The 16265-nt window shown below is 38.1% G+C and overlaps 5 protein-coding genes across 7 annotated transcripts; 1 reads left to right on the forward strand and 4 right to left on the reverse strand.

Annotated features, from left to right (window-relative positions):
* Positions 1–725: 725 nt before the first annotated feature.
* Positions 726–2722, reverse strand: LOC133740006 (uncharacterized). Its single transcript, XM_062167835.1, has 2 exons — positions 2565–2722; positions 726–2238 (listed from the first exon to the last, which is right to left on the reverse strand). The coding sequence occupies exon 2, from the start codon at positions 2096–2098 to the stop codon at positions 1037–1039; it is 1062 nt and encodes a 353-aa protein (XP_062023819.1). The 5' UTR covers positions 2099–2238; positions 2565–2722; the 3' UTR covers positions 726–1036.
* A 2423-nt stretch (positions 2723–5145) lies between these two features.
* On the reverse strand, positions 5146–7147 carry LOC133738553 (uncharacterized). Its single transcript, XM_062166113.1, has 2 exons — positions 7005–7147; positions 5146–6611 (listed from the first exon to the last, which is right to left on the reverse strand). Exon 2 carries the CDS (start codon positions 6543–6545, stop codon positions 5562–5564), a length of 984 nt encoding a protein of 327 aa, XP_062022097.1. The 5' UTR covers positions 6546–6611; positions 7005–7147; the 3' UTR covers positions 5146–5561.
* Positions 7148–7750: 603 nt separating this feature from the next.
* On the reverse strand, positions 7751–10241 carry LOC133738703 (probable polyamine transporter At3g19553). The gene is made up of 2 exons (XM_062166286.1): positions 8657–10241; positions 7751–8472 (listed from the first exon to the last, which is right to left on the reverse strand). The coding sequence occupies exons 1-2, from the start codon at positions 9631–9633 to the stop codon at positions 7929–7931; spliced, it is 1521 nt and encodes a 506-aa protein (XP_062022270.1). The 5' UTR covers positions 9634–10241; the 3' UTR covers positions 7751–7928.
* Positions 10242–11216: 975 nt separating this feature from the next.
* Positions 11217–13692, forward strand: LOC133739006 (FAD-linked sulfhydryl oxidase ERV1). Of its 2 annotated transcripts, XM_062166716.1 has the most exons (7): positions 11348–11526; positions 11710–11761; positions 11903–11980; positions 12440–12487; positions 12939–13003; positions 13169–13246; positions 13459–13692. In XM_062166716.1, the coding sequence occupies exons 1-7, from the start codon at positions 11483–11485 to the stop codon at positions 13568–13570; spliced, it is 477 nt and encodes a 158-aa protein (XP_062022700.1). In that variant the 5' UTR covers positions 11348–11482; the 3' UTR covers positions 13571–13692. The 2 variants fall into 2 exon arrangements, with proteins under 2 accessions (XP_062022699.1, XP_062022700.1); XM_062166715.1 differs by lacking the exon at positions 11710–11761 and having other exon boundaries at positions 11217–11526.
* A 45-nt stretch (positions 13693–13737) lies between these two features.
* On the reverse strand, positions 13738–15418 carry LOC133739005 (uncharacterized). Of its 2 annotated transcripts, XM_062166714.1 has the most exons (6): positions 15305–15418; positions 15136–15212; positions 14848–14982; positions 14657–14744; positions 14522–14572; positions 13738–14446 (listed from the first exon to the last, which is right to left on the reverse strand). In XM_062166714.1, exons 1-6 carry the CDS (start codon positions 15323–15325, stop codon positions 13874–13876), a joined length of 945 nt encoding a protein of 314 aa, XP_062022698.1. In that variant the 5' UTR covers positions 15326–15418; the 3' UTR covers positions 13738–13873. The 2 variants fall into 2 exon arrangements, with proteins under 2 accessions (XP_062022698.1, XP_062022697.1); XM_062166713.1 differs by having other exon boundaries at positions 13738–14572.
* Between the last annotated feature and the right edge of the window lie 847 nt (positions 15419–16265).

The raw sequence follows: 16265 nt of genomic DNA on the forward strand, positions 1-16265 counted from the left end.
TATTAATTCCTAGAGGCTAGAGAAAGAAAAAATTTCATAGTAGGAGTAAATGTAAATCTCTTCAAGATCAAACAATATAATTAGTAAGGGTAATTTTGAAGCAACACCACTGACTCACAGGGACATTATATATCAATATATCGCATAGGATATTGAGCTCAAGATAATGTTGCAACTAGGAACAACTAATATGCTTGATGGTGGTCAAAATCCCAAGCCGCCTTCACCCAAAAAGATGTGATTTGAACAAATTTGGCTCAAATCAGAACATAGTTTGCATGGCCTTGGACATTGATTATGTCAAGGACTGCAAATGCAATTATGACAGCTGAGCCAAAGAAAATCACTGTGTATAAATCGGAAGAGAAAAAACTAAATGAAGCAGCAAATATTTAAAGCAACAACCATCTATCATACATGGTTTGATTAATGTAACCTGGTTGCGATTGACTATGATACAGAATTATTACAATGCTCCAAATGCGCTAACTAAGAGTTTAAGACAGATATTATTTCCAAGCACCTGTTACTCAAAAAGACTCGAGAAAAATATGTCAAGTGAGCAGGCAGGTTTCAGTTCTGAAGAGGAATAAGACACTTGAATTGAAATAAGGTAAGCACCAAGCAATGCAAGAAAATTAAATACATGACTGTGAATAATGTGTTTTCCCATAACTTGGCCAATAAGATGGAAACAAGAACAAACAGTATTTCAATTAAACCTAGTGTCAAAATCTTCAAACACTAACAATCTCTTTCTTGTATCAAAAAGTTTACATTTCAATATATTAACATGCCTCCTCCATAACAATTATCAAGCCTATATCTAAATGCAACCTACTGAACTTTATCTAAGACTTCCCAAATAATCTAAAACTTATTTCATATTGCAATACTTCAAAACTCAGTAAGAGCTAGGAACTAAAATTCCATGTAAGGTTAAAGAATTGGCTCAAAACACTGAACCATGAATAATTGAGGGTGTAATTTCATGTTTCATGATCTCATCAACGGCTAATTGTGTGTATAAGGCTGTTCACTCTTCAGAAGCTCGCAAAGAAATCTTCTCAAGCTGTGTGGCCCAATCTTCACCAAGTATTTGGGGATTTAACTCCATTGCTGCACGAAAGTCTACCATGGTAGCATATTTTGCTTCCCTTTGCATATCTCCCTGACCAGACATCCCATTTGAACCATGTATGTACAGACTATTTGGTTGTTTGGGATGCTCTTTTTCATGCCTACTCCCAGCTAACCGAACACAAGGTTCAATTAACCTCTTCAGATAAGCATCTAATCCGTTATTCAAGAGGTTAAGACAGTCAACAGAAACAGTCATACCCTCCATCTCCAACTTCTGCTGCAAACGACCTCTTAATGATCTTGTATCAGGTAGCTCACCACTGCTTTGACAGGTCTCAGGGCGGTATGCACCACAGACTGATACATTATGAACAGATTTGCGTGATCCGCCCAAATTCATAGATATACCAAGAGGAGCTGTTACAGGACTTCGACTTTGAATACCCGGACTTCCTGCATCCTGTTCAACCTCTTCTCCATCTTCCACTGATGCAACTTCAACTGGAGGCCTGCTGCCAAGAGAAAGCAATTCATGCTGCTCTTGTGCTTTGGAACTTGGTTCTTCGGAAGCCATATTTTGGGGCTTTCCATTTGGCACCAAAGGAATTGGACGATCCCGAAACTTTCGGTGGTCTCGATTAAGTGGAGAGCGGACCTTGCGAGGGGATTTAGGAAATGCATCCCCATAAATCGATTGAAGACAGCTCCCAGGATACCCATTTTCAACTTTAGCATTAAGGGTACTTCCCGCTTTCCTAACTCCTCTCAAGGGTGGAGCTTTTGCAAGGCAGGCATTCTTGATAATCGACTTTATAAGCCGGTTATGTAGATGGATGTTTTCCCTCCCAATACTCCGATTGCAAAACTTGTCGAATTCACACTTGCTAATCTGGGAACTAAACAATCTCCTGATCATATCAAAGTATTTCTCAGCTCTCTGATGCCCAATCTTCTGTATAATCAGATCCTTCAGCTCCAAAGTGTCGATCCGAGAATAGCTTTGATTCGGCATCATCTTTTTCCCCTCCACTTCCAATAATTTACCAAACTCAGATCCTCATTGAAACCTTGAATTCCCCAGCAAAACCCAGATGCCAGAAAACAAGATCTCCAATCCAAAACCCAAAACCCTAATTTCCATATGAGTGTTTCCACCTGTAGCAGACCAAATTGGCATCAGAAAACACAAAAACCCCTAATTTCTCAATCAAATTGAACAAATCCCATCTACAATTTTTGCTCAAATTACTTCAATTACATGCACAAATATCGTAACAACGTAAAAACCTCGACTATTTCTAAACTTCATTGAGAATAAAAATCACTAAATCATTCTGAAATTCAAACATTCACCAAAGAGTACAAAAAATCGAACAAATTAAGCAGCAATTTGCAAAACTAAGACAAACCCATTTGAGATTTTTGCGATGAAATTAAAACCCAGAAAGCGAATTGAACAGAGAATGAAGATAGAGACGCACCTGAGCTGAATGAAGCCGATGCTGCTGGGTTTGGCCTGCTCGAGTTTTAGCGTTTTTTTTTTTTTTTTTGGTTTTCCCCAATTGGGTTTGATCGGTTTGGTTTGATATTTATTTGGAAGCGGCTAAATATTGGTTTTTGTGTTATAAACAAGGACACCAAACAGGGATTAACAAGTGAAGGGCTTTTGTGTTTCCGTTTCGAAGCTTCTAATGTCGTACAGCGCCACGTGTGAGCTTCTGAGTTGAGATATACTACTTAGGAGTTAGGACCCGTTTGTTTGCGCCTTTTTCCAACCGTTCTCACGTTTTTTTGGGTTTTGGTTTCCCTCCATGTCCCAACACTTCCCTCCATGATATTTTGGGAAAAGAATAAAAAGAATATACAAACCGCTTGATCTTACTTCATTTTTCAGGTAAGAGAATTCTGAGCACCAAAGCGCGCACTTATATCAATATGAATGAATTGTTGGAATGCATTAAATATATTTTTCATTCTTTACAAAAAAAATTGAATATAAATATCAAGAGTTTTTTTTTTTGACTTTGTCAAGGGGAACCCAAAAGCTTCCTAGGTCCAAGATAAAACCCTTCGGCGCATGTGAAATGTTCCAACTGTGCATTGCAGCACAATGCCTCGTCACTTTGACAGCTTCGGGGTTCGAACCTAGGTTGGGGAGCACACCCAACTAGGTAAGAACCACTAGACCACTTACAGTGGTTATCAAGAGTTAATATTATCTTTTAAGTGTTCAGTCAACTACAACATCGGTGCATAGGAGTATTTCCAATTTTTCAATCAGTTTCAGTTTTGGATTTTCGCAAGAGATATGAACTAATGATATTCACCAGAAATATTACTCGACAAATAGTTAATCCGTACAGACGTTGAGCTTGATTTTAATTCATTGATGATCATGTTTAGCCAAACCTTAAGGATTCAGGAACTTCCACTTCTCTTTCTATTTTTTTTTTTTTTTGGAGCACTACTCTCTTGAATAAACGATTGAAACAAGTTACTTTAAGTCACCCCAACTTAAAGTAACTTGTTTCAATCATTTATTCAAAAGAGTAGTGCTCCCAAAAAAAAAAAAAGAAGTGGAAGGTCCTGAATCCTTAAGGTTAGGCTAAACATGATCATCAATCAATTAAAAAATAAGTTGGGGTGTAACTGCACACTGCATTAGGATTGCAAGTTTGAAACCCGGTTTCAGCAGGTCTCTTCAGATTTGGAAATTTAGAAAATAGGAACAAATGAAATTAGATGTGGAGGTCAAGCCAAGGCAGTACACAAATGAACATAACATAATGATTAGAGGATGCCCAAAGAAAAGGAAAAAAAAAAAAATTCATGTTGTGAGTAGCTGAGAAGAAGAACAAACCCTTACCCACCTTCAACTTTTCTTTCATTCTTCAGATGCCGGCAGAACTAGTAGGTAGGAGTCATTAATGGATTGGTGAGATCCATGAAGGAAACAGCAAAAAGATCCTGGGTTTCACAATCAATTAGACTCCTTCAAATCTGGATTTAAATGCCAACTGACTACAGTTGATGCCTTTACATAACCAACTTGAATATATACAGCATTCAAAAAGCAGGCTAGGCTGGAGAAGTCATGCATTGAGCTTTTGAAACCACCATCAATATAAGTATCATAGAACAGAAAGGCATTTAACAAATAGAACTTGAAGACAAGCACCACAGTTAACATTAAATAGGTTGAATATTGAAGAAAAATGGCTTGATTGGTATTTAATATGACATGTAACTGCAACATATTATGTCGTAGTGTAGCTTCCATGGAAAGAAAAAAGAAAGAAAAAGAAAAGTCTTTCTAAAGCTGCTTCACATCTAGTCCCCAAGTAACTATATCTTCATTCGGCAGACCAATATCTATGTCACAGATTCGTTCTAATTTCTGATCTAAAGGTGATTCTGATTCTTCTACTTTCTTTGCCTACGTCAAATCAACGGAATGTGAGCATGCATGGTTTTGAAGCAACAACAACCAGACAAATGTTCATGTATATCATAGGAAGGAAACTATATTGAGCTCAAAAAGATGGTTACATCCTACCTTGAAGAACTAATATGCTTAATAGTAATCAAACTCTCACCTGTTAAGGATTACAGTTGATCATCGGTGCCCAGATACGCATTTCCTCACTACTAGAAAATTGAAGCAAGCCCACAATCAAAGATTAACATTATGATGAAATGGGAACTTAGGTCTGTCGACATACCTAGTCATTTGAGTGTGTCAAGGACTACATATATGAATGTCAGCACAGGCCAAAGAATAATGTCGTATGTACAAGGGAAAGAAAGAAAAGAAAAGAGATACCCCAAATGGTTCAATTGGTTAACGTAGATCAGATTTGTTGGAGATAGAGATTTATCCCAAGATTTTATCAAGTTAGAATCCACACTCATAGAAGGTAATACAATACCCAGCACAAATTATGACCTGTGACCAGCTATTTCCAACAGACTCAGGAAAACTAAGTTGAGTTTAACATAATGTACTAATGGGTAGCAGATTTTCACTTCAACAGTTGAGAAGAATGATAAACTCAAATTAAATGAAGGTAAGGAAGAATAGTAAATTTCATATAAATATTTGAACTTACAAAAGATTTGCAACTGTTTAACTAACCAATGATTTGACTGAAATAGCAAAACTTGCCACTAGAAGAAAAAAGGGAACACAAAATTAACGGAAGAGCTGCGTCTAAAACTCTTTAAGCAACGAGATCTTACTTGTATCGAAGTTTAACAAATTACCATATCAACAAGCCACCGACACAACGACTTTAATAACTTCCCCGAGAACCAACAATTTCATGCCCTATGGCAATGCAAAAACTTGATGACAGGAAGCAGAGGAGATTCATGTGAGGTCAAATTAAGGGTTCTAAATACTGAACCATGATTAATGGAGGGTGTAATATCCCACTCTAGGATCTCACCAGCTATTGAATGTGTGTATACAGTTTCTTTCAATCTTCAGAAGCACGCGAGACAACCTTCTCAAGCTGTATGCCCCAATCTTCACCGAGTATCTGAGGATTTAACTCCACTGCTGCACAAAAATCTAACATAGTTGCGCAAGTAGATTTTGTTTCTCTTTGCCTCATCCCAACAAACCTTATACAAGGTTCAATTAATCTCTTGAGATAAGCATCTAATCCGATATTCAAGAGGTTAACACAGTCAACAGAAGCATTCATGCCCTCCATCTGCAATTTCCGATCCAAACGACTTCTTAATGATCTTGTATCAGGTAGCTCACCGTGGTTTTGACAGGTTTCCAGGTGATATGTACGACATACTGATGCATTATGGAGAAATTTGCGTGATCCACCCAAATTCATGGATATACCAAAAGGAGCTGTTACTGGGCTTCTACTTTGAATACTCGGGCTTCCTGCAGCCTGTTCAACCTCTTCTCCATCTTCCACCGAGGCTACTTCAATTGGAGGCCTACTGCCAAGAGAAAGCAATTCAGCAGCACTTTGCTGTACTTGTGCTTTGGAAACTGCTTCCTCATATGCAACATCTTGGGGCTTCCCATTTGGCCCCAAAGGACTTGGACGGTCACGAAACTTGTGGTCTCCATTAACTGCAGACCGGCCCGTCAGAGGGGATTGAGGAATTGCATCTCCATTCCTCTTATATCCATTTGCAACTTTAACAGTAAGAGTGCTTCCGGGTTTCCTAAAACTTGTCAAAGGTGGAGCTTTTGCAAGGTGTGCATTCTTGATGATTGATTTAATAAGCCGGTTATGAAGAGGAAGATTGTCCCTTCCAATAATCCTAATGCAGAACTTGTTGAATTCACACTTACTAATCTTCAAACTAAACAATCTTCTGATCAGTTCAAAGTATTTCTCAGCTCTCTCATGCCCAATCTTTCGAACAATCATTGATTTCAGCTCCAAAGTGTCAATACGAGAAAAGGTTTGATTGGGCAACATCTTCATCCCCTCAGCTTCTTATATTTCATCAAAACCACATCTCAATTCTAAACATTGAATTCTCCAAAATACCTACATGACAAAATGCAAGATCTTCATTCCAAATCCTAAAGCCCAGAATTCCAGACAATGTATATTGACAAAAATGGAATCAGAAAGCAAAAATTCAAACTCTTTAACCAAAATGAACAAGACCCAACTACAGATTTTGCTCAAATTACTGAAACAATTATCAATGGGAACTACACGTTGACTATGCTAAGAGTTCAAGAACAAATTGCTATAGCTTTAGGACATTCGGATATTATATATAAAAGAGTAAAAGAAACAAAACTGGACCAAATTAGTTAGATTTCAGCTACAATTCACAAAAGTGGCACAAACCAATTTTAGATTTTAGCAAGAAATAGAAACCCAAAAAGCAAATTGACCAAAGAATGAAACAAGTTTCAGAGAAAAACACACCTGAGTGGATTTAGGTTCAAGTCAATGGCTTGAAGAAGTGTAGTGGAGACTGTCTGAATTATTTGCCTGTTTTGTTTGGAAGCTATTTCTGTAAACTGTGATGAGTACTTCTTATAAGTTATAACAAGGAAACCCACCAAACAAGGATTAAGATGTAGAGCTTTCTCTGTGCGCTATCCGAACCTTCTTTGCCTCTTTGGTATAAAACACACACGTGCGCTATTCTGTGTTTCAAGGCCCCGTTTGTTTAGGCATTTTAGTAACAGTGTTGTGTTTTTTCTTTCCTTAATTTCCCTCCACATTATGAACAGAAACACAACCAGCTCATACGATGCACATTTTTACAGTTCATTTAGTACATAAATACATGATAGTAACTTTTGTGTGATGAAAGGTTGGATCTTGGACGCGAAAATCTGATGTTCTTTTTCTTTTCGAAGATACAAGAGCGAAACAATCAACTTATTGATAGCGAAAGACTTGAGAGATTATTCTGATGTAACATCTCTGGTTGATTAAGATGTCATTATGTTCTGTTTGATAGCACATATACTCAGACTGCATTTCTCTGCTTTGCTTTCACCATTCGGTATGCTTAAAGAAGTGTTTGACTGCTAAAGTACCCATTTTTTCATACATCAAACAGAGCTTTAAATTTCTATGATGCTTTCGAATTTGATAATCACATACAAAATATAACGCTCCCTCACATTGTGGCATGTTCAAGTAAACTTAAATGACCAGAATGCATCAAATAACTTCATACCAAATCATGGCACAGCGAAAGATTCAAATATGTAGTGTTACGAGTACTAGGATTACAGCTTCTTTACAAGCTAAAGAATACATTCCTTTGTAATTGGTCAACCCGTGAAAGTTGTAGTGTTACATATCTTTGTAGTACAGAAGTATGATAAAGGCCACCTACTCTAATTTGAAGGCTTCTGCTGGCCTTATTGTCGAAGATTCTTGTTCTGCTTTAACAGATGGCAAGTCTGAGAGAAGGCTAACAGAAGATTCATCTTGAACTTCTTGATGCAACTGTGAAACCATGGAGTGGCCATCCGAACAATTCTTGGGAGCCTCAGTGGGTAGTTCTGCATCGAACTGTGCCCATCCATGGTCCTTTGCATGAACTAAAAGAGGGTATAACAAAAGACCCACTATAATCACCACACCACTTACTAAGAATGTCCTCAGAGAAGCCAAGCACATAACGAGAATAAGCAACAATGCGGGAGGCAGGCAAAGCATTATTACCCCAAATGTCTGGAAGGGAACTCGGTAAGGTCTGTGAAGGTCTGGCTTCTTTATTCTCAATTTTATAAAAGCAGCAAACTCAAGAAGCATTCCTATAGCGTATAAGAAATTCAAAAACTCCAAGATTTCCTGAAAACTCATCCACGACAAGAAGATGACTCCGGTGGCAGAGCACAAAATGCTTATGGTAGGTGTTCCATACTTCGACCTATAAGAATGCATTTAAAAACAACAATCAGGCACGTCCAAACAACAATCCATTTCAGTTCCCAGATATGAAACTCAATTTTGAAGGTACTTTCTTGAGGGCTAATGGGAGTTAAAGGAAAATAGCCGAGACATTCTAACAAAAAACAATCAGCAAGGAAGTGAAAGCATATAGAATAGCTAACCTTGAAGCAAATATAGCCGGAAGCATTCCCATCTCGCTCATCCCAAGAAGTTGAAAGGCATCACTGCTCATTTCTGCTTCGAACAACCCCAAGTTAGACATTGCAGAAGCTGCTTGAATCCACCACTTGAGCCAAACGCCACCTATTAACATCCCAACTTCTGCAAAGTACCCATCAGTCCACTCGCTAGATGGAGAGTTTAAGGCTCCTGTACCAGCAAGAAGTGGAATCAAATATGAACAAACCACCACAACTACAGCCCCAAGGAGCGCCTTTGGAAATGTCTTGCTTGGATTTTCAACCTCCCCTGCAAGGGTACTTGCCTTATCCCAGTAATTCAGATTCCAAAACATACTATTGAAGTATCCCCTCCACTCCACCTTCTTAAAGTCCACAACTAGCCACTGCTTGACCCTAATTCTAGGAATAGAAAGAATAGCCATCACGATAAATGGGCAAAGTGAGAAAACGGCAAGTGAAACAGCAGAGAACCCGACAATATGCAGTCCGCGGTAATTCAAGTAAGTCAATGAGAATGTTATTCCCAAAAGAGCTGGAATTCGAGCAACCATCCGATTAAATATGGGAAATGAATGCTTCAAGTAATCCAAGAACAGGACAGGGTAAAGAGCATTGTCCATAACCCCACTAAACCATTTCCAAAACCCCTCTTGGAATCCCCAAAATGGCCCGAAAGCCGCTGATATCCAAAGCACATATCCACCATTTTCAGGGAAGCTTGTGGCAAGCTCAGCTGTCACCAAAGCTTCTGGAATGCTCCAAAACAAGGGAAACACTAAGAAACCAAGCAATGACAAAAGAGGGCCTCCTCCAGCCCTGACTGAATCCTCAACTCCAAAAGGACCCCCAGAAACCTCATAGAAAATTAAAGCTATAAGAGGCAAAAGTGTCAACTTTGGGTTTGGTTTGGCAGCAGCTGTGTCCTTGACATCACTGACCATTCCCTCTTCACCCATCCACAAACTTACAGATCAAAATATTCAAAACTCCAAAACCAAAGCAGCACAATGGATTCAGTGAATTGGGTTATGCCCAAATGTTTGATCTTTGTAACTTTTTAATGTTGCTAAGCACAAACTAACTCTTAACCTGTAAGTTGCTTCAAAAACCATAAAGGATTCAACTTTATAACTCGGTCTAAGTAACTCTAACCTGTACGGATTCCCCACTCGTCTATGATGCTGAGCTCTATTTAATTCTAAACAGTAATCTCATTCAAACCCATAAACAAAATGATCAGATATAAAGGTACCTGCTTTGAAGATTTAAGATTTATCAAACTGGGTTTCCTCTAATCTTCATAAGAGAGGTGTTGGATCTATGAATCCCTCCACTCCTACCCTGTTTTCTTGGAAAACATGGCATGGTTGGACTTGTTCTTAATCTTCAACCCACATCTTTGTTCCAAGGGAATGGTCAGGATTGATGATCTTTAGGATTTGTGGGGTCAGGAATGATCAATCATACATTCAATCTCTGACTTTTCATGTAGACGCAAGTGGGATTAGTATGTGTGTTTGAAAATGTTAGGATGCGACTGGGGAACCCCAATGTTCTTGGATTCCGTAAAGAATAAAAGAGCCCATTCCAATCTGAGATTGCCACTAGGATTGGAAAACAATACTACTCCTCGTTTGGCCTTGTTTCATTTCATTGTCTTGTTGTCCCATTTGTTTACCAAATGGACTCTTCTTACATAATTTAAGAGTAAAGTAGAATTTAAATTCAATAGTGGTTACAACCTGGTTTTGGCTCGGTAAAACTTAAGATGGAATTGTGGATGGACTACGGAGCTAGGTCCTAAAATGTTACACAAAAACAAGTGATAATCGGTAAACCAAGTTACACAAAAACATTAGAGCCGAACAAGTCCTAAAATGCATACTGATAATAAGATTTTACATTGGTTATGAGCAAATAAATGAGACTGACACTTGAGATCATGTTTTTTTTTTAATGAGAGAGGAAAATTCCCCCCAAATTTATTAATAAAAGAAGAAAGAAAAAAAGACTAACTAGATAGGGGAGACATGAACCTAACTCCTCCAGTAAGAAAGTTGAAAGACATCTGACCAAACAACCAAGCAAAAACTACCGAAAGCGAAAATTAAGAAGCCCCATAAAATCTCTATTGCAAAAAGAAGCAACAAAATCTGGGGGCGAGTCCCACCAAACCATAGTATCTAAAGTGAGATCAAAGTGACACTTGAGATCATGTTTAATAACGTTGTTCTTGCTAGTGGACACGATGCATAATAATGATGATAGCCTTCATCTAGCTATGATCAATAGTTGGGTACATTTTCAAATTAGTTTTTCTCATGCTATTACATGTGTACAAAAATGCTAATATAGTTGCTGATGTTCGATCGAAGCTAAAAATTACATTATTTTTTCTAACAAAAAACCTTACTATTGCACGAGATTGACGTTAAAGTTTAAACGAGAAACCATTCATATTAGGTGGAGTGAATTAACAAAAGAAGCCACAATCCTTAATCCTATAAAACATTTGCAACGAAACAAAAAAAAAAAGGCCTTTTCATAAGCTCCACACCCCAAACAGGCCCTTATGACCAAAACCCTACATAAACCTTTTTCCCGCTCTCTGGTTTCTCGCTTCTTCTTTCTCCCTATCTCTGAAAATGTCCGAGAATCCATTGCAGGCACTCTTCCAAACTTTCGCAAAACTCTCAAACTCAGTTCAGACCCACCTCTCTAATCTCATACCCCAACCTCCTCACCCCACACCCAAAACCCCCTCAATCTCCATCTCTTCCTCCTCCAAAGTTTCCCCATCACAGAATGACCCCACCCATCTCCAACCCCAAGATCTCATCAACAACAAGGTAATCACCCTCATTCACAATCCCCTGCACTCCTTTTCAATCTGAATTTTGCAGCTTTCTTTGGTTTTTTCTGGGTTTGTCTTCTGGGTTAGTAAGCTGTGCATATCACCTGTTTGATAAAAGTCCTGAGAGAGATGACAAGAATTTATTTGCATTGGTGATTTTGCTCTCTGACTTTCGCAGTTTGTATGCGAAAAGAGTGGCTACGAAAAGTCGTCACAGGGTAGCTAATCCGGTGAGACGTGTTTGCAGATAATGCTGGTGTAGAGGTTTCCCGATATCGAGTTGTGATTGCATTGCAATGTGTTGGGGACTCAGTTAGCTGTGAAGTTTTTTGCTTCATTGCTATAGTTTTTAATAGTGTTTTTGTATTCAGGGAAAATCGGCTGGTCCTGTGACGAAAGAAGGGCTCGGACGAGCCACTTGGACTTTTCTTCACACTCTTGCTGCTCAGGTAAAGGGAATAGTTTATACTGTTTAGTATCCTATAAAGTTGTTAAATTTGAATTTTGTGTCTTGAATAGTTGAACTTCCCTAGATTAGCACCCACTACCTCGTGTAATTGCAGCACAATGTTATCCTATAGCCTATAGCCAGACTATATCACTAAAGTATCTTCACTTGTTTCTTCCTGTTAAACCTCTCTCTTTCTTTCCGTATGAAGTCTGGAAAGGGTCTTTTTTCACTGACCAGGTTTAAGTTGGGCAAGTTTGAGAGACTTCACTTTTGTTCTCAATACTGATTAATAAACAAGGGAAAAGTAAAAGGAGAAAGCATCCAGGCAAGTTCAGAATGTAGCTTCACACGAATTACATCACTTATGCACTTAATGAAATGATACAAGATACTAAATGTAGTAATTAGCTGTTTAATTGTAGATTGAACTTTTTAAATTTTTTTTTGAACTTTTCAGTATCCGGATAATCCAACGAGGCAACAGAAGAAGGATGTAAAAGAATTGGTACGCTACTCTCTCTCTCTCTCTCTCTCTCTCTCTCTCCACTAGTTATTATATTTCATTACTGAAAAGGAAAATAAAAGTTTACAGATGTAAGTCTAGTTTTAGAATCCTTTTCTTGTAAAACTATGATATTAGCCCTGAACTGAATGTTTTTTGAGATTTTCTAAAATCTGGAGTGTAAGAAGCTAAAGAGAAGTGATAATTGTATTAGCCTTCTTAAATCGTTGTTGCTTTTGGATGGAGGTTCGTCAGGATTTTAAGGACTGGTTCTGTATGAAAAAGTATGTTTGTAGTACATGGGCACTTCTTCCTGCTTCTATGTTGGAAATTCATCTCACAAGAAGCCCCTGTAATAATATATTGTTTAGTCATCAGACTAATTTTAGGAGCAATGTGAAGTGGATAATGTAGTGGAAGAACTCATTCTAACAGGATTCCATTGTTTATGCAGATGTCAATACTATCACGAATGTACCCCTGCAAGGAATGTGCAGATCATTTTCAAGAAATTCTGAGGTACACAGTCTCATCTTTATTGAAGCTCATCATTTTTTGTGGTCACTAGCTGCTCCCCTAAGTTTCAACAACATTATAGGGTTCTTTATTACCAAATGATCTCCCAAAGGCTCCCTTTATTTATTTTTGAATCCACTGGATGTATTTTTGCAACATGTTTGGCAGATCAAATCCTGTACAGGCTGGATCTCATGCTGAATTCTCCCAATGGATATGTCATGTGCATAATACTGTCAACAGAAGGTAACTTATTCTCCCAATGTCTAAGATCTGATTTTAAGTCAATGCTTTGCCTGGTCTCAAGCTGGTGGAAGCTCAATACACAAGTTCAATTGCGCTGGTCCTGTAAATTAAATGGCTATGTGACGTACACCCCGAGCTTTGACCTGAATATGATTTATACATCTTTGGCAAACTTATTCTTCTGATTTCTAATATATGGGTTACTGATACAGCCTTAACAAAGTGGTTTTCCCCTGTGAACGAGTTGATGCAAGGTGGGGCAAGTTAGAGTGCGAACAGCGTGCTTGCGATGTACTAGGAAGTACCACAAGTTTTTGGAAATAACTACTTTCTGCACTAGAATTGGATGGTTAGATTTGATAGTATAATGGTAAACATAATCGTGTGTAATCAACTCTTATAAGATATGAGTTATATATAAAATTCAATGATTGAATTCTAAGAAATATCCTTCCTTTATTTCACGATTTTGTCCCCCTATTGCGGATTAAACATGTTTGTCTATTGTATTAAAAAAAAAAAAGAATTCAGTTTGTCTAACTACAAGCAACAAAGGATTGTTAAACATTGTCTTCCTTCATTTTGCATTTAAGGATTAACTAGGATGTACCGATATTACGATATACATCATGCAAACTTGGTAAAAGTAGTCCTTAAGCTATTCCACGCCGACTGTTGTTGAGCTACTAGGTTAGCAGCTTGGGTTGTTCCCTCCATGGCAGACACTTGTGCCAAGTCTGAGACCAATCCATCTCTGGCCGTGATTACTTGTGTCTCGATGGAATTCAAAACCTCATCAATCTTTGCCTTGTTTCTCTTTTCTGTGGCTAGAGAAGCTTCCAACTTTTGAATCCTGGCCTTAAGGTTGGCAATTTTCTCCTCTGAGGCAATACTTTTTTTCTTCGTCTCAGTATACTTGGAACTCTGTTGCCGGAGCATAAACTTCTTGTGGGTAACAGAAGCTGATAGGTCAGAGACCACCTTCAACTTTTGTTTAGCTTGAACAAAAGTGGAGGTTTCCTCTGGGAGGTTTTCTGTGAATGATGAAAGGTTAGACTTCAACTGTGATGGGCACGAATCAACTGATAAAAGCATGGCTGTATAAGTGAGAAACTCTTTTTGCACTTGGTCATCAGCTAAAGCTTCTAACCCCCGATCAAAGATCTTCTGGAGTCCTTCCTTGGCCAATGCATACTCGTCCTGGCCAACAGATGACTTAGCCTCTGGTTGATGAAAATCAAAGCTAGGAAATGGTTCAGAAATGAGATTAGAAACCTCAACCATCATAGCATCGAGCTTCTCTAGCTTGGATGAAGAAGATTTATCCTAAAAATGTCAAGTAAACAGGCGTGATTGGAATTTGGAGGATAGATAAAACCAAAAATTCAGAAGCCAAAACAAAAGGCTCACCTTGGAGAAAGCCTGCAATTGTTGGATCACTTGATGAGCTTTTGCATTTATCTTGCAGAAGTAACAAAAAACAACTGGATCTTTTTTACTGTAGGTACAAAACCAGAAGGCATTTATAGAAAAGTGAAGAGCATGAAAGATTCGAGGCATCAATTTGTATAAACTACAAATCTTTGGTTAAATATATGTACCTGCAACTGATAGCAAGAGAATGATTTGACTCCTTATGATGCTCATACATATGGCTGCCCACGCGCAAACCACAAAAGACGACCTTACAGTACAAGCAACGCCAAATCGGATAGGGGTTGGGAAGGCGATGACATCTAGTACATGAAAATTCTTTTGTAAATACATCAATATATCGTTACATGTTTCAAGATTGATTGCATTTTGAACCTATAATAACTACTGGAATCAAATTAAAGAGTGAAAAAGGAAAAAATGTATTCAGTGGATGAGAAAGGAAAAAATAAGACCTCCCGCAGGGAGTATCTGGATTGGGAATGGCAGTGAGGTCAGAGGGCACCAAAGAAGCAATGTGAGCGCACCATGTCTGGAAATTCACCAACCAAACCCTTATAAGCTTTCGAAAGAATTGTGTTTTGCGCGTATAAAATATAGAGAAACCAAGTGCAGAGAGATTACCTCCATTGACGACGTCTGCATGAGTCTGAAAAGTTGCAAAGTGAGTTTGACTCCCTAATTCACTTTGACATGGAATAAGTGAATTATCAAATCTAGACACTACTTTGCCTTGAGTTGCACGACCTATATATGCGTCAAACAAGCTCGATCCCCCTAAATAAAAAACTTAAGCAAGAAGTAAAAGTGGAAACATATATTCTAGAAATATAAGATGTGACTTATCAATAATATTCTATCCTAAAAATAAGAGATATACTTTAACCATGATGAAATCAAATCTGTTGGGATGTTGTGGTATGGGACACACAATTACAACTGAAGTAGAAACTACCAAAACAAATGGAGCACATAATGATAGACAAATTGCAGAAGGATTTTACTATAACAAAAATGATACAACTATTTCTCTCTCTACAATAAGGAGAGCACAATTAACAATAACCTTCTCTTATAACAGGAGGAAATACACTCAAACTCACCAAAATGAAATCAAGATTCAATAACATAGAGCCTACTAGATAGAGGCGGTTACAACTAGTATTCTTACAGCCTATCTAAGAATAGTTGGCCGGAGATGAGCTGTAATTACAGCATTACTGCAGCCATCATATGCTAGAAAGGAATCCACCGAATCCACTGTTTTTTTTTAACTTTTTAAAAACTTAAGCAAGAAGTAAAAGTGGCTTTACCACCACACATCTCGCACTTAAAGTCACTTTTGCAACCTTTCAAAAAAAAAAAAAAAAAAAAGTCACTTTTGCAATTCTTCTATCCTTTCTACACTTGCCATGTCCATGCTGCTTACGTTTCTATGCTAGGGCAATAGAGTGCCACTCCAAGTGCAGAGATTACCTCCATTGACGATGTCTGCATGACTCTGAAATTTGCAAATGTTTATGTTTCTAAGTGGTGTCTTTATATATCAACAGCCAGAAGCGGAACCATCTGTTTGACGCTTTGA

This window comes from Rosa rugosa, chromosome 3 (genome assembly GCF_958449725.1).
Source record: "Rosa rugosa chromosome 3, drRosRugo1.1, whole genome shotgun sequence".
NCBI lineage: Eukaryota > Viridiplantae > Streptophyta > Magnoliopsida > Rosales > Rosaceae > Rosa > Rosa rugosa.